Source organism: Amblyomma maculatum, chromosome 8 (assembly GCF_055883805.1).
Source record: "Amblyomma maculatum isolate TAMU_Amacu chromosome 8, ASM5588380v1, whole genome shotgun sequence".
NCBI lineage: Eukaryota > Metazoa > Arthropoda > Arachnida > Ixodida > Ixodidae > Amblyomma > Amblyomma maculatum.
The window spans coordinates 104,161,091-104,188,648 of NC_139351.1; the positions used below are offsets into that span (position 1 = coordinate 104,161,091).

General features: G+C 45.6%; 2 protein-coding genes across 2 annotated transcripts in view; both read right to left on the minus strand.

Annotated features, from left to right (window-relative positions):
- The window catches only part of LOC146182072 (proton-coupled folate transporter-like), a 100,234-nt gene extending 92,649 nt beyond the window's left edge, over nucleotides 1-7,585 (minus strand). Inside the window, exon 1 of the mRNA XM_084577066.1 lies at nucleotides 7,451-7,585. The gene's annotated coding sequence lies outside the window, so the exon portion shown is untranslated. The remainder of the gene's footprint in view (nucleotides 1-7,450) is intronic.
- Nucleotides 3,943-27,129, minus strand: LOC146182075 (pancreatic lipase-related protein 2-like). The gene is made up of 10 exons (XM_084575893.1): nucleotides 27,114-27,129; nucleotides 25,449-25,732; nucleotides 23,259-23,405; nucleotides 22,242-22,350; nucleotides 20,500-20,616; nucleotides 15,947-16,078; nucleotides 15,072-15,326; nucleotides 10,632-10,752; nucleotides 7,451-7,630; nucleotides 3,943-4,679 (listed from the first exon to the last, which is right to left on the minus strand). Exons 1-10 carry the CDS (start codon nucleotides 27,127-27,129, stop codon nucleotides 4,592-4,594), a joined length of 1,449 nt encoding a protein of 482 aa, XP_084432019.1. The 3' UTR covers nucleotides 3,943-4,591.
- Between the last annotated feature and the right edge of the window lie 429 nt (nucleotides 27,130-27,558).

The window sequence follows — 27,558 nt, forward strand, 5'->3', positions numbered from 1 at the left end:
GAGAGACACTCGCGTATCAAAGCCAGCCTTGAGTTATTTTGTAATAAGATCGTGAACAACAACTTGGCAGCGGTTCTTCATGAAGATACGACCAACTGGGCATAAAATATGTTTATGGGCTATGTTGCTTATCTTTTTTTTTTTTTCAGTAAAAACCCTCAAGCTTAAATGCGTGTGAGTAAATCTTGGGTTCATCCTGAACATATACAGTTAACTTGTCAGTAGAACAGATTCCATGGCGTATGCTTGAAAAAAAAGGAGGGGGAGGGGCGATGCGTTAACACTCGCAACCTTCAAAAGCTTCTCAACGGAACCAGGGCCGAATTGAGGAAAGCTAAAATACAGTATTACTTAAGTTGAGGACATCTCAGACGGCTATGGAACGAAAAATGGTAGGGGTAACATTAAGAGATGGGAAGCGCGCAGAGTGGGTCAGAGAAATAACTCAAGTTACTGACAATCTAGTGGGAATTAGGAAGAAGAAATGGGCACGGGCAGGACATGTAGGGCGAAGAGAGGACAACCGATGGTCGCTTAGGGTAACAAACTAGATTCCAAGGGAAGGAAAGCGTAGCAGGGGGCGGCAGAAAGTTAGGTGGGCGGATGAGGTTAAGAAGTTCGCAGGGGTCAAGTGGATGCAGCTATCACATAACCGGATTAATTGGAGAAATATGGGAGAGGCCTTCGCCCTGCAGTGAGTATAGTCAGGCTGATGATGATGATGAAAATACAGTATTATTAACAGTGTTCAGCACGCATTTATACGTGTCGACCGGACGGAACTTGCTTTCCCACAGATATGCTCGAGCTCGTCGTCGATGGTGAACCGCTTTCAAGGCCTGCATTACCCGACCGCTTTTGACTCCCATTTTGCCGCCAGGCCAAAGAAAGACTCTTCACTATGCCTTGTTTCGTTTCCCTTATCAGTGCTATTCACCCGATAACATGTTTTTGGATCACATAGATTAATCGGAAGTGTACCGCACGTTTTTGAGCTTACAGCATAGTAAAGCGAGTTTCGTGAGTTATGGCCCCAGATGCGTCTCTGGCGGCGCAGGTGAAGCGGGACGCTTTGAGGGGCGACAAGTAGCCGGTTCAACCGGACGACAGTAGCAAGGAGCAGTCGTTGTGCTGTTTTCGGTCTTGGGAAAACAAAACGCTACACAAGCCGCGGAAGAGAACTGCGGTGCGCACTACAGGCTGACCAGAGGCGAGCCCCGGCAACACGATACCGCCCCTCCGCAACGGGAGGGGCGGTATCGCTCTTCGGCCGCCTCCGAAGAGCGGGAGAAGAGAAGAGGGGAGTTGACTAAAGACCGGGCGACGAATAAAGACGCAAGATCACGCTAGTCAAGTCAGTGACGCCAGGACTCCCAGAAGCCGTTGTAAACTGACCGCCAGCCGACACGTCCGAGATGTCCGAAGCCTCGACCCGTTACGACTCCCGCCGAGACGCCCCGAGGAAAAAGAAGCGATCACGTCAAGTGCCGAACCCGCAACCAGCGCCGACGCCACCCCGCCTGACAAGAGCGAGCACACAGACCTGACCGACTCTTACAACGAGCCAGTGGGTGAGCGCACCTTCAGCCTTCCCCATCGAGCAGAGCGAAAATAAATTAGGTTTCGCAGAACTTTGTGAGTTGACTCGTTTCTCCTCGCTTCAGCAGAACCCAAAGGGCAACCCGGAGATTGCGTTGTGATCGTTATAGAGGGAACGCCACATGCTTGCATCTGGAAGTTTCCAAAATGACATGAAACGTTAGCTTTTCGGCCATCAATAAAGAAGGAAACGGGAATAACGTAAACAATTATTGACCCATACCTTGATTTTCACTATTTTCCAAGTTCCTTGATGGTTATGCTCACCCACCTAGACACTTCGTTTACCAAGGGCGATGTTTTATCAGAGTGTCACCATAGCATTCGATAGGATAGGTTCACGAAATCCACCCTTTTATTGCAAAAATAAATCACAATTTAAAACATCTAGGCTAATTGCATCTGAAAATGTCTTGCACATTTTAGTAAAGCCTTTGATTCCATAAGCCACACAACTCTTCTTTATAAATTAGATCGCTATGGTCTCCGTGCACTAACACATGCTCTTTGCAATTGTATCTAACCGGCCGATCTCAGTACGTTGACATAAATGGCTGTCATTCTAGTTTCTAAAACGTTTCTTCCGGTGTTCCACAGGGCAGCATTCTTGGACCACTCTTATTTAACGTCTACATAAATTACCTCATGTGCATCGATGATAATGCCATAATTGTACTGTAAGCGGATGAGTCAAGTTTTTTTTTTTTTTTTTCTCAACTAATCAAGTCGATCTGTGTAAAATAGAGAACAGTTGTCAGAACTGTTAAAAAGGTCCCAAACAAACAGCCTAAAAATAAATAAAACTGAAACAAACGGAGGCCCCCAAATCACGATTTAAAGTTGGGACGTCATGAAATAAGTATAGCGAAAACAAAATCCTAGGTCTCATATTCTCAAGTCAGCTGACATGGGAAAGTAGTATTAAACAGGACGCCCTCTGCTGCAGGCGTCCTATTTCGAACCCGGCACTTTCCGATGCCTATTAGACTGCAAGTTTACCACGTGACATTCTGATCCCACCCTAACTATTGTACGCCGGTAAGGGGGATGGTGCAGTCAGCACAGGGCCGGCTTAATTGGAAGAATATGGGAGAGATTATTGCCCTGCAGTGAGTATGGTCCGGTTTATGATGATGATGATGATGATGGGGGAGGACTGCTAAGCAAAAACCATCAGTGCGATTCTGCGTCTACAGAAAGAAGTCATCCGTTGTGTAAACAAAGCACTGTATTTACATTTTTCAACAGAACGATTTATTCACCACCAAATTATCAATATGAAGCCTCTCTATAGTTACCGTCTTCATTACCACTTTCTCTTTTCTATTGAAAAATATCAACAATTTTTAACGGCCCAATCGGGTGCGACACTACGTTCCAATATCTTTAACACACGTCCCTCTGAAAATTAGACGGCTCCACACCACTGAACTATTTACTTTCTTCAATTCTTATTTTTGTACAATGCTAATTCTACCAAATAAACATTTTTTTTTTAATCTCACTCATGTGACAATCACATATAAAGTCTTGTGCTCAATGTTTCTAGAGTGGCCTTTTTTTTCCTGTTTTATTGTGCATGGTACCTCATGTATCGAACATTGGTACTTTGGTCCGTCTTTTATTTGTACACGCGCTGAAAAAAGGCTGAATTTCTTGAGTAGCAACTATAGTTCTATTCTAAATTTTTGGTACTGCTGTCACTGTTGCCTTTGGCCGACTACCTGACCTCCTCAAGCTGTCATATACTGCTTTTTGTCGGGGAGTCCGTCAACATTGTGAAATGTTGAAAATAAAAACAGACTGAATTGAGTTGGAACCCTGCTTACCTCTATGGCATCGTCTTATTGATACTGCCACCTCGTTATTTTTTTCTCCTCTTTTGATTGAATAGAGCTAGAAAAAACGGTACGAAAGAGGAGCAGATGCATACAGCACTTGCATGTGCCCATTCCTCTTGTGTTTTCCGCGGTGTTCAGTAAATACGTTTACCCACCAATTAGCCAGCACACCTTAATGCGCTTCCTCTTTTTCCCTGACGATTTGCTTTGCCATTTTGCTTCGATGTTAGTAGCGCTGCTTTGCTTAACCACAAGTCATTTTATTTTATTACAGTACCGCATTACCGTAATGCCCGCAGGGTACAAAGTAGGCACGCGCATGAATTAATGAAATAATTGTGTTAGGCACGGAATGCTCACCTTCATTGGATGCACGCCGTGAAAGTATTCAAAAGTTTGTCATCATCTAGCAAGAAAATAAGCAAAGAAAGAAAAGAAGAAAAAAAAACGTGCGGTGATACATACACATCTCGACTTTTAATCATCCTTCTCGAAGCTTGTTATTCGCGCTTGTAGAGAGAGCGAAAGGCCTGCCGTACACGCAGGAAACACCGAAACCAAACCGGCGTCGCGCACTCTGAGCAACTAACTCGGCGACAGCAAACGCAATCCGCATAATTCTCACGTTGCCTACACAGCGCTTATGGCCGCATTTCGGTAAATTGCACGCCTTATCGTTAATGGTTATGTAATTGAAAGTGAGCCGATGAAGTTCGTTCTCGATGTACAGGCGGTAAAGGTAGGCAACGATGTATTATGTTTCTGTCGTCTGGAGAAAAAATGTTCATTGATTGATTGATTGATTGATTGATTGATTGATTGATTGATTGATTGATTGATTGATTGATTGATTGATTGATTGATTGATTGATTGATTCATTGATTGATTGTCACCTACATTTTCGGCTATCTCGCATGTGCAACTTAAACGCCCTAAAGCCCCATAGGAAGTGTAATTTCATACGGTTTCACAAAAGCGCGAATGAGACAAATGAGACGAGGCGTACGACTGGACTGCGAAACGTTGAAATGGTTGCCACAGGCCAGCTCAGGTTTGCCAATTTTATCTGCGCAATTCACTTTCATTCTATTGCTGTCATTCATTCATCCTTTTTCACGTATACAGTTGGAACAGCAGCGTACGATAGCGTTCAGCAGAGAGCCAGAGGAGCAGCTTCTCCGGGCGGGATACCCCCTTTCTCGAGGCTGCAGAACGATAATGTCTTGCTCCTCCTTTCACTGCAAGCAGAGAATCGCAGAGCCCCGTGTTCATGCAAGGTTATTCATATAACACGAAATAAGGTGTCGCCCCTACTGAAAAAAATTGTATGAGGCAATAACCTCACATTTTCTCACGCAATCTCACTCAATTCACATAAAGAATCACATACAAGTCGCATATATTTGCATAATGTCTCATAGTTTATTGTACATTATCATAAATTATGTACGATATTTTATGCTAATGATGTGCACCATATGAGGGCCTATGCGATTTGATAAGATTTTATGAGGTTATCGCCCCGTAGAACTTTTAGTTTTTCAGTAGGGGCCCCTCACATCTAAACTAACCATCCTCTCTGCCATTAATTTGAGTGAGTGTACGTATAGAAATGTCGAAGACATGACATTGCTTTGTCTACGCCTATAGTTGGCATTGAATGCAGAAAGTGCATTTAAACAAAGAACTGCAAGAAAAATAAATAAACGCCTGACGATGCTCGTTAATTGTTTTACGTCGCACCCGCCCGTGGTCATGGTGCGACAGGTGCTCCAGCAATGTTCTAACGAACAGTACCAGCTTATAATCTCCGAAATACAGGAAACTGGTTTATCCCTTTTTGTCGCACTAGTTATGGAAACCAGATGCTGCGATTCAATGTGCCCTATTTACTGAACTAACTAGACTCTATGAATATTGATATTTAAAAAAAACAGTTTGTGCAAAATTCAAGCCGCCTTAACATGAAATCATAAAATAATTCATCTTAAAATACTCTGTATGTATATACTAAGTGTGTGAAAAAGTGCTGTTTGAAGCATTATTTTTTTTTTATTGAAATGCACTGTGTCTTGTTTCCCTGCTCTATGCCATGTAACGGGGGGTCCGGGAGCTCCTCAAGTGATCTGCGATCACTTTTTTACCTGAACCTACCCACATCTGTGATGATGTATATAAAATTAAATGTGAACTTGAACTTGCGTTGCTGCAGCATATTTATACGGTTGCATTCCGCGCGTGAAAAACAGCGTTTAAAAGTGGTGCAAATGCGGTCATATGTCGCTTCGTTTACTAGACCACGCACTGTTCGCGTGTTCCATACAAGTCTGAGCGTCACCTCCGAGAATTCAACAAGGCCGGTGCATGACCTTCTTTCCCAGCAGCGAACGTCATGACTACGGTTGGGCGATAAAGGCTTCAGCAAATGGATCTGCGCGCACTGGCATGAGCAAAGTGGCGAGAGGGCACCAGGTCACCTGACCAGGTTCACGCTCGTAGCTTCATTTTCTGGTCCTTAATCGCCCATTCGCAGTCTAGACGGAGGTTGCGGGGGAGCACTGACCTTGCCAGGATTTCGGCGATTACGGTCTGACCCACTGCAGCACGAATGACAGACGCGAATTGAAATTTCACTGCCAAGAGCTAACACAACTTTGTGGAAAGGCCAGTCCGCATCACGGGACATGCCCGCAGGCGTCGGCAGAAACGGCACACTGCTGCATATTTCTGCTGCACCTAAATGGAATCTCACGAGCTAGCTGAGGAACATGTCACTCTGCACTACCTTTCTTGTTCGATAGCAGCATTCATTTCGCAGCAGTGTCACAGTTATGACAGACGCTCAAGTGATATGCAATGATTTGTGCACGAAGAATACGATTAGGCGATTATTCTTTTTCATTTGACCTTTTTAGCGCCTGGTACATCCTACAGCTAGCACGCTGCGCCACTCTAGTTCACTTCGCTTTATCTGGCTTTAAAGGCTAGATAATGGTTTGATGCTTTTCAATTGCTGTGTTTGCATTTCGCTTTACTTTGGCTGGCTTCTTGGCTTGCCCATTTTCACGCTAGTCTACTTCAATGAGACAACTATACTCTGTCACATTCGGTTAATCATATACCATTTTCTGAAGCATACACACTTCGCCTTACTTGATGCTCTGCCTTGGATCAGCTTATGACGCCGCTCGCTATTTCTAATCGCTTTCCTCTCATTTCTGAGACGTCACTCCACCCGCCGACACATATCTCCCCTTGCTCCTTGCACAGGGAGGTTGGGTCTCACGTTCATCTCGCGCTCGGCTCATGCAGGCACAGGAGGCCTCGCTCGAAGGACGTGCAGACACTCGTCAACCTTTTCGCCTGATGGCACTCACATACCACTATTAAGTTACTAGCTTATCTAACATTTATTCGTCCCAAACTAGAGTATGAATGCGCTGTCCGTGATCCTAACCAAAATAACCTTTCCAGCATAATAGAAGCAACAGAAAATCGCGCGGCAAGATTTATATGCTCGACTTATTCTTATCATGTAAGTGTCACCGGACTAAAACAGAATGCTCACCTTAATAACTTAGCACACAGACGCAAAATTGCTAGACTTTGCCTTTTTCAAAAGTTTTACCATCACCCCCTGCTAAAATCTGTCATCAGCCCCGCCCACCATACATCCAACCGCACGCACCATGAAAAGACCGTTTACCCTCCGCCTGTCCGGACATCTGCGCATCTGTCATCTTTTTTTTTTTTTTGTTCGCACCCCACGGGACTGGAATGACTTGCCAAACACCGTCGTACTTCACTCCGACCCATCAACCTTCAGATCATCCATCGAATGATTCATTTACTCGTCAACAACTCCCTCATGTAATACCCCTTAAATGGGGCCTTCGAGGTATCAATAAATAAATAAATACTTCAACACCAGTATATCTCCGCTAAATTAAATGTCAACAATAATCGCCGAGACCTGCATGGAGCGCATAGTCTCCCATTCCGAACTCACCTTCTGTTGACGTGCCCGTTCATGGAGAAGATGCGGATCCTCCAGAGGTGCAGGTTGGTCCGGAAGAAGAGGTACCGGCTGCTTCGGTAAGAGAACGATGCTCGCAGGATCTTTCCCACGTTCTTATCCGTCTTGACGAGGAACATGTGCTGGGCCCTCGGGTAAAGCGTTATAGGTTTTCTGCGGGAGGAAGGTTTTTTCGTCTCTCAAACATCCTTGTCGTGTATCGCTTGTGTCGGAAAACAACAGATAAAAAATAAAACTTCGGCACGGCGCATCCTGTGATTAACTATCTGAGCAAGGCGTTCCATAACGCTTGCCCTTGAGCTACTGAATGCTGCTTTTCTTTGCATATGTGTTTCTTTAAAAGGATGGCCCGGCCGTCCGAAAGTTCTTTTTTTCTCATGCGTTCGGACTAAGATAGACTAGGATAAAGAAAAGACAATGCCTTTATCACGAGCACCATCTTATAGATAGAAACAGTCTTTTTTTTCGATTTATTTGCATACGTTGCATACATTCCTTCAATAAGATGCATTCCACGTTGAAAGGATATATAAAAAATTAAGGGCTTATTTAGTTTGCAAGGTTAGATGCGAATTTGAACTGGTCATACGTGTTTAGTATGCATACACGTTTTAAGCGGTCTGGTCACCGCTGGTTCTTAGCAATAAATGCACCTTTAAGCTTCTCTGTAACATTTGCAAAAGTGGTGAGATGACTCAGGTATTTAAGTGCAATAAATATTTATTTAACATAAAATATCTACACCTTTTTCCCAGCCCAAAACGAAAAAACAAATTATAAAGGCAGCATGCATTCTTAACTCCGATTTGGAACATAAGTTCTCTTCGTCGGCTTTTCTTACTATGCTGTGTTTATTCCTCCTACACCTATTACACTCGCTAGCCGCTCTATTTTCACCGACTAATGATGAGGTACGCGAAATCGAATCCCGGCCTCGGTGGCCGCTTTTCGATGGAGGCGAAAAGCAAGGCGTCCGTGTGCTGTGCGATGTCAGGGCACGTTAAAGAACACCAGGTGGTCGAAATTTCCAGAGCCCTCCACTACGGCGTCTCTCATAGCCTGAGTTGCTTTGGGACGTTAGACTGCATGGAACTTAAACCAGGCCTACAGAAACGTGAAGACGGGGCAAGCACTTAACGTTTTCATTCCTAAAAGACTAGACTACAAGCGGAAAAGAGAGCGACCCGACGAGGTGGCACGGGGAAAGCGATGATCGTTCACTCCGTCGCCTATTGGGGAAGATGCATGCTCGCGACGGCGCGGAACCGACGGCAAGGCGAAACGACGACGACGCCCGGTGTCGTTGGCATAGTATTCCGCGACAACACCCAGAAAAAATATGCATATTGAACACATCGTTTTGAAGTGTTTTACGTGCGTTAACTTAGTGATAAAAATGAGTCATGTGATCTTTGATTTTTTCGTTGCGGTTAGACGTTCGTTGAATCCTTAGCCGTTCACCGCTGTTCGCACGAAGCGCAAACTATACGCGGTAATACACGCAATGCAACTTTAAATAAAGTGAGCTGTAGTGACGTATGCTAAGCGTTCATGATATTGGCTGACCTTCCGTGCACTTCCGGGCTAAGAGCGATATTTTCTATTTTGGCAGGTCCGGGCGATGAGCCGAGCGACACATGCATTTGTTTCGCGCGACGCTTGCCGCCGTCGCATTCGCGTGAGCTTTCGCGTGCACGTAACTAAGCCTTAATACATGATACTCACCAACTTGTCTCCGAGGGAAGTGCTAATCTTGCGCTAGCCAGAACCGACGGTCGGAACGCGCGTGGAATGCGATAGTGACGGCCAGAAGTAAAGATCTAGGACAAGATATAACGCGACGACGGCGACTACTCAAAGCGCCAATTTACCCAGAGACAGCCGAGGCTTATCGGAGTTAAACACGGGTCATCGTATAAGCCGGCCAACGGAACTGCGCAGTGTGGGAAACCACGCGCCCCGCTGTGCGCATTTCTTTTCATCGCTGTTGCACAAGCCTGCACCCATGTGCGAAGAGTGTAAATGGCGATAGCATGCTAAACCGGCAGGTCAACGGAGCGCGCAAGGAAAAGAAACAAAACCATTCGTGTTTTCATTTCATTGCTAGCTTCCACCGAAACATATCTTCCGCTGTAAAACAACTTGAGATAAAAGGGGCCCTTTTATATGAAGGAACTGTGCGATACATTTATTGAAGCTATTTTTGCGGTTTCTGGAGAGGCGCCTTTTCTGCTGACTGCCTTCAACACGTTTCCTTTCACACCGTAGTGTTTACGCTGACAGTATGAATAAATAAAATAAAAAAAAATCTATTCCAAGACGCATGCACTACAGTGCCTAGAATTTTATTCATCCCCTTTCTAAAGCCGCATGATACGTCTTAAGATTTCGGCAAAAAAAGAAAATATGGTTTTGATAATGCCTTCTCTAAAGATTTCCGAGCTGGTCGCATCGTCTGCCTCGCCTCTCGCATTCATTCATTCATAAGTCTTTATTCATAAGGATGACCTGAGGTGTAGAGGGGAAAGGGGTGGGTTAGGTGAGGTTGAGGGCGCCAGACTTCGGCATCACCTAAACGCTCCTTTGGGCCCCTCAGTTCGTTTAACTACCACGATGCGGCGCTACTATCGAAGGACCTTAAGCTTGCTGTCTTGTGAATGCCCTGGAGTACCTTGAGGACAATGTAAAAATCATTCAGTCTAGAATGCTCATTTCTAATGTGCCGGCTAATGATAAAAAAGAAGATAAATAAATTGTTTTGCCACCTTCAGCGTGATATCACTATTAGGGGTGTTCCTAGGTGAACGTAAGCTCTTTCAGGGGAAGAGCAAAAAAAAAAAAAAAAAAAGGCTAAAATGTCAATAACAGCAAAGGAAACATCAGCAAGCGATAGCTTGGTTAGGTTAGCCGAAGTATGATTACCTAGTTGGCATTGACATCAAGGAAACGGTGGTTCTAAAACTCATCAATATTCTTGCTGACCACGAAATGTACTCAAAGGGCGCCCACGCTCACAAAATGAACGTTAAGCTATAGTTAAGCGCTGCGGTTTTTGAGAAGCATACGGGCATTTCTGCGCAAGAAAAATGAAAGAATGTCTGAACTCCATTTGTGGGAATAACGTAAGCGTGCAAAAAAGCTAGGGTGCACGCACGCTGAGTTGATCTCGATGTCGGCACTCCCAGCTTCGCCGTCCAGAGTGATGGTGAAGTACCCCGTCGACGCAACGGCGTCTTCGCCCCTCGAGAGCTCGATGGTCAAAGAATACTGGTATGCTGCAATGAAAAGCACCAGGCATCGAACGAATAAATTCTGTACGATATGGGGATTATGCACCGACGTCAAAAAACAGCCATTTTGTGGTGCATGAACTAATCCGAAAAGACGCAGGCGTATCATCTAAGGACCCTAACTGGGATATTGGTTACTAGACTCCGACACTGCGGTTGCCGCTCAAAAGGCAGGACACGCGCTAGCCTACATGTGTCCTGTTATCTTTTCTCCTGTGCGCGTGTACTAAAGTCATAGCTCTACTTCACAAGGCATAAACCTGGGGATCTAGGTTACCTTGAACCTGAGCCAAGCTCAAACTGGAACTAAGCCTTCCTAGCGAAAAAGTCTCGCCTAAAAATGCTATGGCACGCTGGTACAGGACCAACTGACAACTTGACCGTGACTAATGACATTTGACCTTGAAGATTCTCAATAATGTCACAGATCACGTCATATGTGCGCGATGACGCGATAAGTATTACCAACACCAAGCAAAACAGAGCTATTGCTCGACAAACTTGGTTTACCCGCTTTTAACCAGTGGTACATTTTCTGTGCTTGTCTCAAATTGTAGACGCAGGCGGTTTTTTTTTTTTTTTTGTCACCCTCTTCATGGCAACCGAGCGCAAAAAGAACAGGCATAGGAGACAACACAACACAAGCGCTCACTCGCAACTGAATGGTTTATTCAGGAAAACAGCATTAAAAGCACGATAGAAGCAAGAAACAAAGAAAACAAAGCTAAATGCCTATCAGTGATACCAATTAAGACGTGGCAACACACGCTTTATAAAACGTAAGGCAAAGCACAAAACATCGGCTCAAGAAAAGCACGCGACAAAATCATTTCTCATCAAGAAATGCAAACTCAGGGATTGTTAGGGTGACTGAGGGGGTGCTGACGCACATGTCGATTGATTTTGCAATACAATAGGCTTTTTTAAGCTCGCGCCTGATTTGGCTTGGGGGTGTATAATATTAACAGTGGTATACTCTCAAATTTTGGCACACATCGCTTACGCTTTCCTAAGCTTTTGCAATCACGGCAGTGGTCAGCCAGGTTAGAGAGGTCTTGATTAGGAAAATTCTTGTGCTCCGTGAGGCGTATACTTAGGCAGCGGCCAGTTCGTCCAACGTAAGCGTGGCCGCAGGTCGTCGACAATTTGTGTACAACTTTTTACTGCATTCAACATATCTGTTTACATGCCTGATGTCACATACTTTGCTGATGGAACGAAAAGCAAGGCGCCCGTGTGCTATGCGATGTCAGTGCACGTTTAAGAACCCCAGGTGGTCGAAATTTCCGGAGTCCTCCACTACGGCGTCTCTCATAGCCTTAGTCGCTTTGGGACATTAAACCCCTCGAACCAACCAGCCAATGTAGCATCTGCCCGTTTTTTAACGCCGTCCCACACAAGCGGGAGAGCTTGGCGAAAGCGAAGAAAAAGACATCCCCGTCGAAACGTCTACTAACCTTTTGAGCCAATGAGCTGTTTTATATAGGTACAGAATTATGGCGACCTTTCGTTTTTCACGCTTCCGCTTGTTGCTAGTCGTGTGCGAGCTAATGGAACTAGCGAGCCTCTCGCAAAGGTTTAGAGAGCTGCTTCGGGAACCCCGATGCTGTCAGCCTATCAACCTGTTCATGAAAAGCATTTTGAGCATTATGCATGCATGAGCTTATGAAGTTCAGCCTCAGACAAAAAAATGCAACCCCATGCTTCACATTTTGCTTTTTGTTGAGCGGAACATTAATTAATCAGTGGTTTTAAGCTTCTGTGAGTGAAACGCCAGCAGTCGCAATCAGGTAAAAAGTGCAAGTTGAGGTCTAAAAACTAGTTTTTTTGCTATTTTGAAAGTTCAAATGTAAGGGAGAGTCCCGAACTATTTTCCTTAAAGACACATAAAACATTAGTAGCGTGCCTGTTGAAGTTTTATATCTTTGTGAACACCAGAAAGCCATTTACATGTATAAATATACGAGAGGAAAGTTCGTTGAGGCTTCCTTCTACGTGTCTATCTATGCGGCTTAGAAAAATATCACAAAAAGTAGGTGCTACCCTGGAACCAATGCATACACCAGAACTTTGAACATACACGTTATTGCACAACCCCACAAAGGTTGACTGAAGATAAAGGGACAGCAATTCAAGGAAATGTTCAACCGACGTGCGGCAGTTAGATCTAAAGCCGGACAAAAGCACAGAAGCATAACTCAACGAATTTCACCATCGTGTATCAGAATCCTAGACCTGATTCTCTAGGTGTACGGTCACAATGGCGAAACCATCGAGAGACTGGAGAGTCACGCGATACAGACCCTGAGTCTAATCCGGCGCACGGCCAATAAAGGCCGAGGGCTAAGAGAGAAAAGCTCAATAATACTGGTACAGGCTTGCGTCTTCAGCCAGATAAACTACGTAACGCCGTACCTCCATTTGGAAATGGCGAAGAAAGAAAAATATTTCTCTAATGAGGAGACGCGTCAAAAGAGCTATATGGACCACCCACGAGCGCATCCAGGGAGGGAATGAAGGCTCTAGGAGCGCACAACACGCGAAAAGAACCAGCCGAAACCGCGCGAACATCTCGGATTGAAAGACTGAGCACAGCAGAGACAATAATAGTTGCCCTGTCCGAAGTTGGAATAAATCTGGGCAGGGGCCCCAAGTAGAGGTAGAAATAGACAGGGACGTCTGAGAAAGTCTGAGGATTATTCTCCTACCGAAAAACATGCATCCGGAACACAACAAAGACCGAAGGCGAAAAAGCAGCCCAGGCTCTAGAAATTAGACTTGGAAAAATGTCGAAAGTGAATTATCCAATGTGGATGCGGCCGGAGGTGGCGGCGACATCAAGCTGGCAGAACGCACAGACTGAAATCCCTGCCCATCATGGGTGAGAGGAAGAGGAAGGTTGCGGTGGTACCGTATGTGCACAGAATTTCACATGGCCTCAAAAATGTAGGCAGGAGGTATGGTGTTGACATCGCATTGACCGCCCCGCTCAAGATGAAGAGGATTTGCCCGGCTATTCAAAGGGAAAGAGAAGCGAAGAAGCAAGAATGTGGGGCGAAACATAGAAACCCATTTGTTGCATGCAAGACAGGTGTTGTGTACAGGCTTCCACTCTCTTGTGGAGCCTGTTATATAGGACAAACAGGACGATGTATTAATAAGAGACTGCAGGAACACCTGAACAACTTGGAAAGTGGAAAGGACAAAACATTTCTGGTATCACATTGCCATTTATGTGAAATAATGAAGAAGGAGAAGAAGAAGTGCACTCCTAAGTTTGACAAGGTTAGGATTTTGTATCGCCACAAAGAGACGATGACGAGAGAGATAGTGGAATCATATTTTATTTCAACGGACAATAAGTGTGTCAGCAAGACTTCTTTTGCTCTTTCAAGCAAAGAGGTGTCTTTTTTAAGTGACTTTTTGAGCAGCAGGTGAACCCAGGGGTTGTTTCACGTGATTGTTTCGTTTTCTTCATGTTTGTTTTTTCTGGGCCTTGGAGTAAAGGGCTTAGGCATAGTTGTGAGTCAGCGCTTGTACTGTGGCTTTCTTTTATCTTGTCCTTTGTCTTCGTGTTCATGCTGTTTAAATTAATAATGAATAAGTACCAACTCGCCCAACAAAGTATCTTGGTAAGCTCTTGAAGAAGCTGCGATAGTTTTGGCTTGCGCAAGAACTGAAGCATAACTACTAATAAGCTGCACCAAAACTGCCATCCAAAATGTTAGCAAGGGGATAATCTCTCCAGTCGCGGCCATAATGCAAAGCAAGAGAAAGTTTAACAGGAATATTCAGATAATTTTGACACCGGCGCACGCAGCTGTCATCGGGAACGAAATGGCCTAACGGTTGGCTCGAGATCTCTACCACCAAAAAACTAGAAGGTACTTCGACGACCGGGAAGCAGAGAACGCCTACTAAAATATAAGGACCCAATCCTCTGGAATAAACCCTATGTTGGTAGATTGCGCCTAACATCTCTGTCCGTCTCTTTAACACATCTCTAGTCCGCCTAAGCAGCGCATCCTTAAAAATTATGCTTTTCCAACTAGCTCAATCCCAAGCACTTTTTAACAGCATCTTAACAAGCACTTCTTAACCTCATGAAAGCATTGGCATGTAGCCCCAGGCTGCCCAGATCGTGGGCCCAATATTGGTACTGTGTTGGTAATATCCGGCCCTACATAGGATTCGTGCATTGCCGATCTTGTCCAATATTCGGGCCGGTGAGCTGCCTGTGTCACAACTGGAACCGAACTGAGGCGCCAAACACAGCTCGACGGAGGGGGCGAGGAGTCCCTTACCGCAGTAGGGGTGCGTGTGCATGGTCTGCAGGTACATCCGCACCGACTGGTTGCTCTTGGGCCGCCACTCGTCCGCGTAGAGGCCCATGCGTGCGCAGAGGCTGCCGTCAGTGCCGCAGTCCGAGCACTGGCCCCGCGAGAACATCTGGTAGGAGGGGCAGGCGAACGCCATCCACTTACAGTGTTGGTCGCTCACCGTCTCCAGGTAGTAGGTGACGGCACGCTCGTGGTTGCACACCACCGCCGAGCGCATGGCTGCGGTCGGTGGAAATTGACAGTTGAAATTGCTAATCGAAGAGGGTAACTGAATTGGCAAGGGTACCATGGCAATACAAGCTCGGCATCAATGAGTAGCGTGGCATGATGCTAACAAAAGAAACACCATAGAGTCTGTGGCATACAGTTCGACCTGTTTAAAAGGACAGGAGTGCAGGGTTCGATCTGCAGTGACGCTTAGTACCTATCTATGATACAAATGGTGCTTCTATAGGCGCAGCGTTCGGCTTATAAGGGGTGAAATACATGAAAAATTGGTTTTGCCCCACAACTTCTATTATTGCTCTAGTACCGTGACATAATTTGTAATATCGCTTGTTCAGGAGTAATGAGTAGCTGTCCTGTTAAATGAACCTTCTTGCTCTTTCAATCCTTCTATAGTAGTGATAGATGGTTCCTGAAAGCATAGTTCAAAGAGTCTGTTGAATGAAAGAGACAGTTTCAAGAGAAACATTCAGTGCTTGTGCTTCTCCCGAGTCGCTCATTGTGGAGTTTACGACGTCATAAACAAGGCTCAGCTCAGACACACGATAAAAATGTGATATGTACCCCATACACGAGGGCTTGCTTGGTTAATTGCAAGTTTTCTACTCACTCACCTTTCATGATACCTTTGTTGAAAGTGGACGACACACTCGTGGTGAAGGAGCATCCGGGCATCCTGTTGCCTCCGTTGGGGTAGAAGTCCAGGTGGCCAGTGGGCTCGAACATCCCGAGGCCTTCACCCTTCACTGTACGAGAGCGAGCCAGTGGAAGTAATGACCTTACCAAACATGATCTTCATAATTTAAAACGTCTTGGCAGTCTCCTTCCCAGATTTGTAAGGGGTGAGGGTTCGCTACTGCAGACAAACCTAGCTTTAACTAAAGATTTGTTAGTGTCACTCTCTCGCCGAAATATTAACTTCTTCCTAAATTTCTATATGCTCAGGCCTGGTTTGGCCCTTTCTCCCGTCTGCGCATTCTGCGGGGAACCGGAAACAATACATCATTTCTTGATATTTTGCCGCCGTTTTACCATGATGAGAAAACGGTATTTAGAGAAGCCGTTACAACAGCTGGGTCTTAACTTGAGCAGCCAGACTTTATTATCGTTCGGTGTCACCATGCTTGGGTACAACCACAGGCCTGTTTTTAACGCCATTCAAAACTTTTTAATAGAAACAAAACGTCTACCTTGCTAATATGCTTTGAATGTTTAATCTGTACATATAAATCTTAGTATTCTCCTACTGCGTGCGTTAGTATTTACTATTTTTTATTTTGGTTTTTCATATTTACATTTCCTTCTCTATTCCCTAGCATTTATTTCTATTTATTTTTGCGATGTAGTTATACATCTCAAAATCTAATATCTCTGCACCACAATTCTTGGCCGATCCCCCTGTGTGGGTATGTGCCATCAAATTAGAGGAGAACAACAACAACAACTTCTTCCTTATCTTAGTGAGGCACTTTTCGTGTTAGAGTCAGTACCCAATAAGTATAGCATGTTGTGATAAAACCACTCTTCAGCGGTGTAACGATTGCCGGACGTCCTGCGTCAGATGGTCCGGTATTCTTAGTGGAAAATGCGACCACATTGTCCGCGACTATGCTTTGCACGATATGAGACACGCGGCTTTGCTTCCCAACATAGCTACGGCTTGCTTGGGAAAGGAATCGGACACGAAAACAGTGTTATAGAGCGTTCTTTGTACACCCATTTCTTATCGCACAGTAATCTAGATTGAACCCGTTGAAAGATAAAATATTCCTTTTCAACGCGACAACGTTAATGACCCCGCTCGCCAGAGATTCCGCGTAGGTGCTGTCAGCGAAAAATCATGGTCTCGGCTCCGGCAGGTGATAGTTGGCAGGCGACATGTCCGGATACCGTCTGATCGACGGGTTGTGTATAACGACACGAGATCTCACGACGTGGCCGAGTGTGACGGAGCTGACAACCTGAGTTTCACCTTTAAGATTCACCATCACCAACGATCCTGAGCAATCACGTGTGCTCTCACGCTCGGAAAAACGTTACCGTGCATTCGTCATTTGTGTATCTACAAAATCCATCTCCCTTCTGGAAATACTAACCGAAGGATCACCAGCACATATAATTCCCCAATTTTGAGAGGAAAATCATTCTACTATTTCCCGTGTTAACCGACCTCGGTGAAGGAAAAAATATTAGTTGTGGTTGAATTTTGAAAGAAACGGCGGAAGCTTCATTTGCTTGCTACATTATTGCCCTCTTACGCCCTATCAGTGTAAGGTGCTACATTATTGGGGACACTCAAGCTCATCCTCTAAGGGTAAGACGCGAGAGCGTAAGCTATCAGCCCACATACGCTTCAACCAAGCCGTATGGACATGCCTGCGTGTCGTAGGGGTAACGAGAATGCAAACGGTTCTGGCAGGCTGATTCCGATATCACCCTCCCATATATGAAAGTAGAGACCCGAGTTGGCAGCTCCTGCCCGCCACATAGGGGCAACGTGTATTCAAAAGTCATTCATGGCAGGCTGATTTCTTTTTTTTTTTATCAGCAGACCGTAGCTACGCCTCTTCATGGCGCCTCTTCACGGCGTAGCTGCGGCCACCCAAGGTCTGACTTTGGCTGTCGTAGTATTGCTTTCGCAATAAAAAGCAAACATAGAGAGATCGCAGAGATGGCGTGAAAGGCAGTTCCAGAAGTCGCGAGAACTGCATCCTGATTGGTGCACGCCAGCCAAAACATGAGAACGGTTCAACACTGCTGAACCGAATATGGAGCGAAAGCATTAGCTGCCGGTAACCAAGCGTTCTTCTTCTTCTTCTTCTTCTCCTGCTTCTTCTTCTTCTTCTTCTCCTTCTTCTTCTCAGCAGTGAGTTTATTCCTATTCTTCTGCTTCCTCTTGCAGGGGGGTCCACGGGCCACAGACCACGCGACGAGCGGTTAGACCTGACGTAGAGAACACTGCATGTTTTCCTGCCCTGTTGCAATACAGTCACCTCACTTTCCACACCCTCCTCCCCCAACCTGGCGGGCCTGGTTAGCCTCTGACCAGCTGAAGGACCAGTTGGCCTTGGTGACTCTGGCTCAGGTCATTCTCGATGCTTAATAGTGCGTTGAATAAAGTTGTTTCCTCCTCCTCCTTCTCCTCCTCCTTGCTTTCGCAATAATAACCGGCGAGCCTCCTCTGGCGCCAGGGCGCCAGCTCGAGCGCGCAGCGAGCGCAGCGGAAATATCTGACACGGACAGATATCTGATCCGCGCTCGCCTCAGCTTGTGCTTGACGCTTCGCGCATGCGCAGACTCCAGCGTACGTTCATGCGTGTAGGCGCCCCACGGGACGCCCGAGCGGCGCGCCTAGAAAGTGAACTGCGCGTCACCCTCGAATATAGCGTGCGAGCGGAGTCCTCCGGAGAGCTAACGATGTCTAACAGTAGCTGTCGAAGTTGAGATATGACTCTTCTGAGCCTGCGCGTAAACTGCACATGCAGTCTTGGTGTTTAGCTAGTCGCGGGAGCTACCACTAGGTGTCACAGGCTAATTGGCGCTTTACAGATGCGTGACGTGTACTAAAGAGACATGGTCAAAAGTTCGCAACCCACCAGGATTGTGAAAGGTGGGCTTCACTGTGATCCACGCCAGTAAACATTTACATTGCTCAGAAAGCCTTACTGCCGATTGATCTGCTAACGAATACATTTATATCATTAAAACCAGTGTGTATAGGAATAAACTTTATTTCTCGTTTATTCTTACAACTTTATAACGGTGCAGCTTTACTGCCTGCTGTAAAGCTTCTTTTTTTTCAGCACTTCGATTGGATGTTTATTTTAATGCGTAGCACTACTAGGCGCAATCACGGATTTTGTCGATGTCTGTCCGAAGCCGCTCATTCTCTCTCTTTTCGTGAACTTGAAGTGGAGAAAGAGAAGGTGTTGACGAGCGCGTAGCGCGGCTCAGCATTGAAGAGGCGGAGCGTCCGCACAGCTGCCGCAAAAGCCGCTCTCTCTCTCTCTCTCTGGGCAGCGTTGCACAAGCGTGTGTTACTCCGGAGGGACCAGTCGTGTGGCACTCGCGCGTCCACTTCGGCATCTCTCCCTTCGCATCAGTCACGCCTCAGCCTTCACGGACAGCAGAAGTTCACGCTCAGTGCTCCCTGGATCTCGGCTCCGAGCTGCTCGCCGCGTCGTGAAGCAGCTTGTGCTTACCTCCGCTCCTTAACTGGCGCTCGCCTTCCAAGCGTGTTTCCCTCTCTTTCTCTCCCCCTATGATCCCACCCCGTACCTTTCGGTCGAAGAGCAGTGCATTGTAAAGGGGTACACTGTGCCTATTTTTGTTCATTTCTAAAGATAGTGTAATGAAAGCACTGCGCGTTTGCTTCACGTCGCAATGGATAAAGCCGGGCCCTCTGGCACTACGGGACAGGTTCGCCGTGCTCGACGTGCTGAAGTACAACGGTTACGAAGGCAGCGGGATCGTGAGTCTACTTATTCTGATATTCCAGGTGAACAGTGCAAGAATCTAGAAGCACAAAGAATAAGGAAACGTGCCGAGCGGGCTCACGAAACTGCTCAAGATACTGAGCGTCGTCGTGAAACGGATGCTGAAGCGAAGAGGAGCAAACGTGCGTTAGAAACTCCAGGATAGCAGGCTGCGCGACTGCAAGCGATGGAAAGGTATAGCAGGGATAAACAGTGCTACGCACCTACATCACAATTTTTTTTTTTGTAGTTGCCGTACGCTTTTTTTCACTCAGATGTTTTTTGTTGTTGTTTTATCCACCGCCCTTATGTTGCTTTCTACAGGGCATTACTTTTATTTTTTTGCAAGAAAACAACTACTACAGCGTATTCAGATATGTGGCGCAACAAACACAAACACAAGAGAAGATACACAACACACGCGCACACTACCAACTGTAATAAGAATCTGAAAACACTTCCTCTTCACCGAAGAAGAGGAGGAGTGGTGAAGAGGAAGTGTTTTCAGATTCTTATTACAGTTGGTAGTGTGCGCGTGTGTTGTGTATCTTCTCTTGTGTTTGTGTTTGTTGCGCCACATATCTGAATACGGTGCAGCACCAACTAGCCCCTCAAGCCGTTATTTTCAACTACTACAGTCTTGCTCGGGTTTCTAGCTATTGCGACAAGAGAAACAAAACAGGGAAACTTACCGAGATCTAGGACCGTTCCTCCGTCGGTGTGGAGAACGTCAACGAAGCGTGCGTCAGTCGGGTCCAGGCGGGCAAACGTCGGCATGTGCTGGAAGTACGGGTCCGCGGGATCCAAACCTGAACGCACCGTTCGATTCAAAATTGTACACTATAGCTAGCTTAGAGCCAATGACGTACGTCTGATATTATAGTTGGTTTACACAAGATCAAACACTTGTGACTTTCCGACTCAGTATTAAAATTTAAATATTTTCGGCGAGCCCACAAAATTTGAGCTAATCTCTTAAAGGGCACCGCCAGTCTTTTCAAAAAAACGATTCATTGGCAAAAAGAGAAACATAAACGTACCAGGTATCAAAATTCTAACCTCTCAGTATTTCAAAGATCGACGCTTAACCGACGGAGTGACCTGTTCACGTCTTTATATCCCCTTTCTCTTCTTTTCGCCGTCACCTGCCCTCTGCTTCCATTTGTTTTCCCTGTTTTTCTGCTTTCCTGCCATTCTTTCGTTCTTTCCTTGAAATGAGTGGCTTTACAGGTGATCTTCTTTAGATTAAATAGCTTTACAGTGCCTGCCTCCTCTTCATCATAAATAATCCATACTAATATTCATCTATATAAAAAGTTCCTAAGAGAAGCACCATAACATATTTTTCCATACGGCCCGTATGGAAGCCTAATGGAAGATACGGAGTGTATGTGGATACGGATGAAGCACATGAAAAATACAAGTTTTTTATTGTTGTTCGTATGACGTTGTGCGCATCATGTAATAATATTATATATGTAATCTAAGAGAGAAGCCATGGAAAAATATGCTGGTTAGCTGGTTTGTAGGGTTTAACGTTCCAAAAGGACTCCGGCTATGACAGACCCCGTAGTTTAGGAATCCGGAAATTTCGACCACCTGGGGTTCATTAACGTGCACTGATATCGCACTGCCCACGGACGCCACTTCATTTCGCCTCCATCGAAGCGCAGCCGCCTTGCGGTCGGGTTCGAACCCTTGTACTCCGGCACAGCAGACGGGCATCTTAACCACTCCGCCATCACAGCGGGTATGAAAATACGTGAAGAGCATTGAGGTTGCCTTATTTTTTTTTTTTAGATTTGGTATGGACTTTAACACAAATACATCCACTAACATAGAATTTTCAGTATAGGGTGTCCGGTAGCGATCCGCTGCTAGCTAGTTGCGCTAGATATGCTAACAGTGTCAAGAATAACAATTTCGAACTGCTTCCTCAATCCAATGTCAGGTAGCTGGCCCTTTAGGAAGCAAACGAGTGGTCGTGAATCTCGAGCTAACAGCGTGGAACGTGGACGGGAGCACAAGATTAGAAGACGACACAACGAGCGCTGTTGTGTAGTCTTGTAATCTTGTGCTCCCGTCCACGTTCCGCGCTGTTACCTCAAGATGCATAACCAACATGCCCAAGCTGCTTTTCGAGTGGTCGTGACACAGGCAAACTTGGAGCGGGCGTCCTTAAGGGGTTGCGAACGGATAACGCCGTCACTCCTTCATCTTAGCAGGCTGCAACGAGTTTCGTGTCTCACCCAGAACGACCGACAGATTGATGGCAATAAGCCTGTGGAATAGTCAGCGTGTGTACGATAAACTTGGTGATGCTAGATAAGTTTAGGACTATTGCTAAAGACTAAGTGCCGACTGCCCCGTTTGTATAGTTTTCACGTGCAAGTTGAAAGTAGGAAGACAGAGTGGAGCAGAAAGTGGCCCGCACCGGTGATTCGTCCCAGCCCGGGAATCTTCTCTCCGGCGTGACCGGCCACATGAGCGCCCAGACTATGGCCCAAGATGTGAAAAGTCGACACGTTCGCCTTGAACACTTTCTGCGGATGAAATGCACAGTATATAGAAAAAACGATACGTTAATAACATCTATGATTACGTGGACAATCAGATACAGAACAGTCTGCGCACATGACAATGACAGTTGGGCAAGTTAATATCACAGACGTCTAAAGCGTTTCTGAGCGGACATAACGAAATAGATCCAGCCACAAAGTGACGAAGATACCAAGAGCTGCAGTGGCGTCTTCAGCTCTCAAGGGGATTAGATCGGACAAGTAAAATAAAGAGCAAACAACCACCGGTGGCACAGACACTCAATGAACTTTATCTGGAGTCTAGCAATAACATTTTAAAAATGCACTCAACAACGGTTCTCGCCAAACGGGTGTGATGTCACTGCCTAGCATTTCTTCCAGAACTTAGTAGTGTGATTTAATTAAATATTTAGAATAAAAATATTCGAGTACTTGAAAAAGGTCCAAGATGATATGGAGGATACAACGTGAAGATTCCCGAGTAACAGGAGCAGCCGCGACAGCAGCGCATGTCAGTGCCAACGCTGCATGCCACAATGGCTGCCGTTACAGAGTGTTACCATTGAGGCTCCTTGAAAAATGATGAAACTAAACTAGTGTTTCTGACTCCTTGCATGGCAGGCTCAGTTTGTTTGTTTGTTTGTTTATTATTTTTTCGGCAACTGGACAACGCGTAGCAGGTTTAGAAAAGGGAATATAGGAGACTGTTATAAAAAGAAATGCAGGCAAGTTCTGTTCACAAAGACCGTGTTTTCGGTGCACTGTTCGTCCATCGTCTACGACTGCAATATATGTCGTGATAGTTTTTGTCACCTAACCTAAGAGCATAATTCCTGACTTCAAGGTCCCAGTAAAGACTGGTAGTTAAACTAAGCCTACTTATTGCCACAAACCACGTTATAAACACTCACCTGAAGTTTCTTGATCATGGTGGCAATCTCGGCGCCCACAATTCGTGTGTTGGCCGTGGCTTGAGCGTACGGCAAACCGTTACCCCCGCGCCAGTCGACAATGATGACGTTGTAGTCGCCGGCCAATAGCAAAGCATTCTTCATTTTCTGGAGGAGGGAGAAAAAGGACACGGATGAAAAAAAATATCGCCTTAACATGGAACGAAACGAAGCAGTGAACATTCGGGTTCATTGCTTTTTCAAGTGTTGTAAGCTATATAAGAAAAATGCAGACAATTTTGGCTAAAATTCTAACATTGTGCGAAAGCAGCATTGATCAGATTTTGCTCTTCCGTCATCTCATCATCATCATCAGCCTGACTACATCCACTGCAGGGCGAAGGCCTCCCCAATATTTCTTCACTTAACCCGGTTCTGTGCTAGCTGCATCCACTTGACCCCCGCGAACTTATTAACCTCATCCGCCCACCTAACTTTCTGCCGCCCCCTGCTACGCTCTCCTTCTCTTGGAATCCAGTTTGTCACCCTAAGCGACCATCGGTTATCTTCTCTTCGCACTACATGTCCTACCCATGCTCATTTTTTTCTTCTTAATTTCCACTAGAATGTCGGTAACTTGAGTTATTTCTCTGACCCCTCTGCACGCTTTCTATCTCTTAATGTTACCCCTACCATTTTTAGTTCCATAGCCCTCTGGGTTGTCCTCAACTTAAGTAGAACTCTCTTGGTTAGCCTCCACGTTTCAGCCCCATAGGTGAGTACAGGTAAGATGCAACTGTAGTATACTTTCCTCTTGAGCGATACCGGTAAGCTACTAGTCATATTCTGCGAGTGCTTGCCAAATGCGCTCCATCCCAATCTTATTCTTCTTGTTATTTCTTTTTCATGGTCCGGCTCTGCGGTTACTACCTGTCCTAAATAGACATAATCGCCTACTACTTCCCGCACTTCGCTACCTAATGTAAATTGCTGTTCCTTCCCCCAGTGCCAGCTAACTTGGACTAAGATTTTAAAAGATAAAGTTAGCCCTGGCGCAATGAAACAAATTCAGAGGTGTTCAGAGTCGCCTATGCTGACTTCTAGTATTTTTTTTTGTTCACTAAAGTTAATTATTATTGAAGACTAATCAGCTATTTTTGTAATTACTGACTTGAGAGAAAAAGTGTCAATGCAAAAGTTATAGATCTTCTCGAAAAATAGGTAGCTACGTTGTTTCCATCACGCTACGACTTACGTCGCCCTATTTATAGGCCTTCAAAAATGATGTCACGTGATCAGCTCTTATTTAACATCCCTTACCAAGTGCATGCTGCACTTCATCATAGCGAGCACGGCCCAGAAAAGCAGATTTTCTTATCTCGGGCGCGACGCGAGGCTGTCAAGAGGCAGTTCTTTTTTTGCGCCAGGCGTCGTTTTGGGCTGGTAGAACTATCACTTTACGTAAACGCTAGTTTGATGGAAACAACTTAGTTACCTATTTTTCGAGATGTGCAACTTTTTTATTGACATTTTTGCGCGTTATATGACTCTCTGCTCTGTGTAGGCTTAAGTAGGTAAAATGATTGCTGGCGATTCGACATGCCTTGGTCAAATACAAATTAGGTGCGCTAGAACTTCGGTTTAGGACTGTACATACTCTTTCGCGTACAGTCATGAGCATACCACACTATGTATGTAACGACCACTTGACATAGATATAAAGCCCTGCTTTAACCAAGCCGCATGAACGTGCTTGCCTACCCATGGAGCAGCATGTCAGACTCGAGACCCAAGGGTATTGGTGGATTTGATTCTCGTAGCAAAAGCGCTGCCCAAATTAGCGCCTCTTGCCGTTTCGGCCATGATGTTCGCTCTCGTGACGTCACAGAAACCGTCCGCACAGGCAGGAGCGTCGCTGCTGCGCAAGCCCGGAGGTTTCTATACAACAACTAAATGAGGGAGTGGACCATGTAGTGCTAACGCACTTCTCCTTTCAACAAGGTATGTTTTGAAGCCGACACCCACGCTTCAAGAGGTTAAGCCCAGCATGCCACACCGCACCGTACCTCGCCATATCATACAATACTTCATCACTCTTTCATTGAGTACCGGTGCTAGTACGTCCTAAGCAAAGAAGTGAGGAGGGAAAGAATTACTTTAATACCAACTGGTGAATAGGCAAGCGTATAACTCGTGGCTTCTACAACCTACCGTCATCCACTGTCCAAAGTACACTGCGTCCAGCCAGCCGTGTGTGATAACTTTCGTCGCCTTGGAGGTGTTGAAGGAGATCTTCTCGTATTCGCCCAGTGGCGAGGACCACTTGAGCAGCTGTTCCTTGATGGGGTTCTTGCGCGAATAGAAGGCGAACAAGGTGTTGATGTGGTCGCGCCCGTCGGGGAAAAGGTTGACGGGCCGGTACAGCGGGTGGAAAAACTTCTCCTTGTCGAAGCAGCCCAGTTCCTTGTAGCACTTCTTCACATGCACTCCGGGAGCTGGGCCGGAGTGGAGAGAGGCGGCGCCCGTATGACGGCCACGCGACCACTTAAATTTACTGCAAATGCTTAAGTAGGTGGCCACGAATGCCGTTATTGGGGCTATAAATTGAGATTAGGAACAGGAGTCTGTCCTTCACTAAACATAACCACAGCTCTACTCCTCCAGGTACAAAATCAGGGACTGCTTAGTTCCACCCCGGTGACATTGAAGCTGAGCCAAGGTTAAACTGGGACTAGGCACGCTTAACAACTAGTCTCGACCAGTGTATTATGTTATGGTAAGCCGAAGCATGACCACAGGGCTAAATTACCGCTCGACCATGACTAATGACCTTGATCTGACTTTGAAAGGTGATCGATTTTCAATAGCGTCAGAGAGCACGTGACAGTTGAGCGATGACGTCAGCTGAACATGTGGCATTATCAAAGCCAAGCAAAACAGAGCTATCCCTCGTCAAGTTTGGTTTAATCGCGTATAAGCACTGCTAATACTTTTAACCGTCTCTTTTGGCAGTCTAATGTTCTATGTTCTACGCCATTTTGTCTGTTTGCGCCGTTTTTCATAGCAGAGAAGGTCATACACATTCCTCTCAAAATATTTCAGAGTTGACTTCACACGCTAAAGATGATAACAGGGCATGATAATGAGGCGGATAAAGAGCGGCTACAAATAACAGTAGTTCTCTCTCTATCTCTCTGGTAATTCCTAAAGCACACTAATTACCACTGTGGTGGCTCCGGGAGGTGAATTACGAAGGAAATGCTAAGAGGCATCAAGGGGAACATTACAAGTATCGTGCACGAGCGCACACAAAACGCACGTTTGTGGAACCGTGGGAACGGAATATGAATATGAAACGAACTGACAGCATAAGTGCGTTGGAACAGGAGCTTCAATATAAGTTCGCGTATTCCGTCGACTGTTCCTTCGACTTCTGCTGCTTCAGCTTCTTTAGGGCGAATCTGAATATAACTAAAACTGGATCATCAAGAAAGAGTTAACGGTTGGTCATATTCTGCGCTAGCATTAAATACAGCCCCAAATCCCGTACATCTGTTTGCACAATTCTGAAACACCTCCTCCGTGGCATACTGGAGTCTGCGAAAACGTTGAACCTCGGACCCTGGAGTGAGCTCGTTAGCTTTCCTTTGCCATAAGAGAGAACCGTTAAGCAAGAACAGGTCTCAGGTGGATGGCTGGCGACAGGAAAAGTGAAAAACTTACAAAGAAGCAAAGAGAAAATTAAGAACGTGAGACGTTACGAACAGGCTGTTTCAGGCTTACAGGGGACGCGGCCCCTGTAAGGAGACACTGCGAAATTATACAGCGATCGCATAATCACAAATAAATCACTTATCCCAGCTCCTCTTAGCTCACTCTGACCGGTGGACATATCTACTTGTAGGAACGGGGTTATTGTATTGGTTTGTGACAGTCTTCATGATTGCGCAGTTACGCAGTTCAGTACTAAATCAAATAACTCTTCTAATGCTGTCTACTCAGTCCTTCCCTGCGCCAGCCATTGTCTGTTTATCTTATCTTTCTGCTTGATTTTCTTCAGGCCTCAGCTACGTGGTGCTTCCCTCGCAATTAAATTTGGTATATATGCAACACGTCGCTTATCTGTCCTCTCCGAGTCATCCTAGTGGTCCCATCTATAGCATCATTAACTTGGGTTTGGCCACTATATACGTCGAGTCCATAGCGTCAACCTTAGCTTCGAACGATTTCAGGTTCTTTTTTTTATTATTATCATAAGAAACAGATAAGAATGCACGTACTCACTTTCTTTGTTTTCCTCCTCTGTTTTGTTTGACGTTGA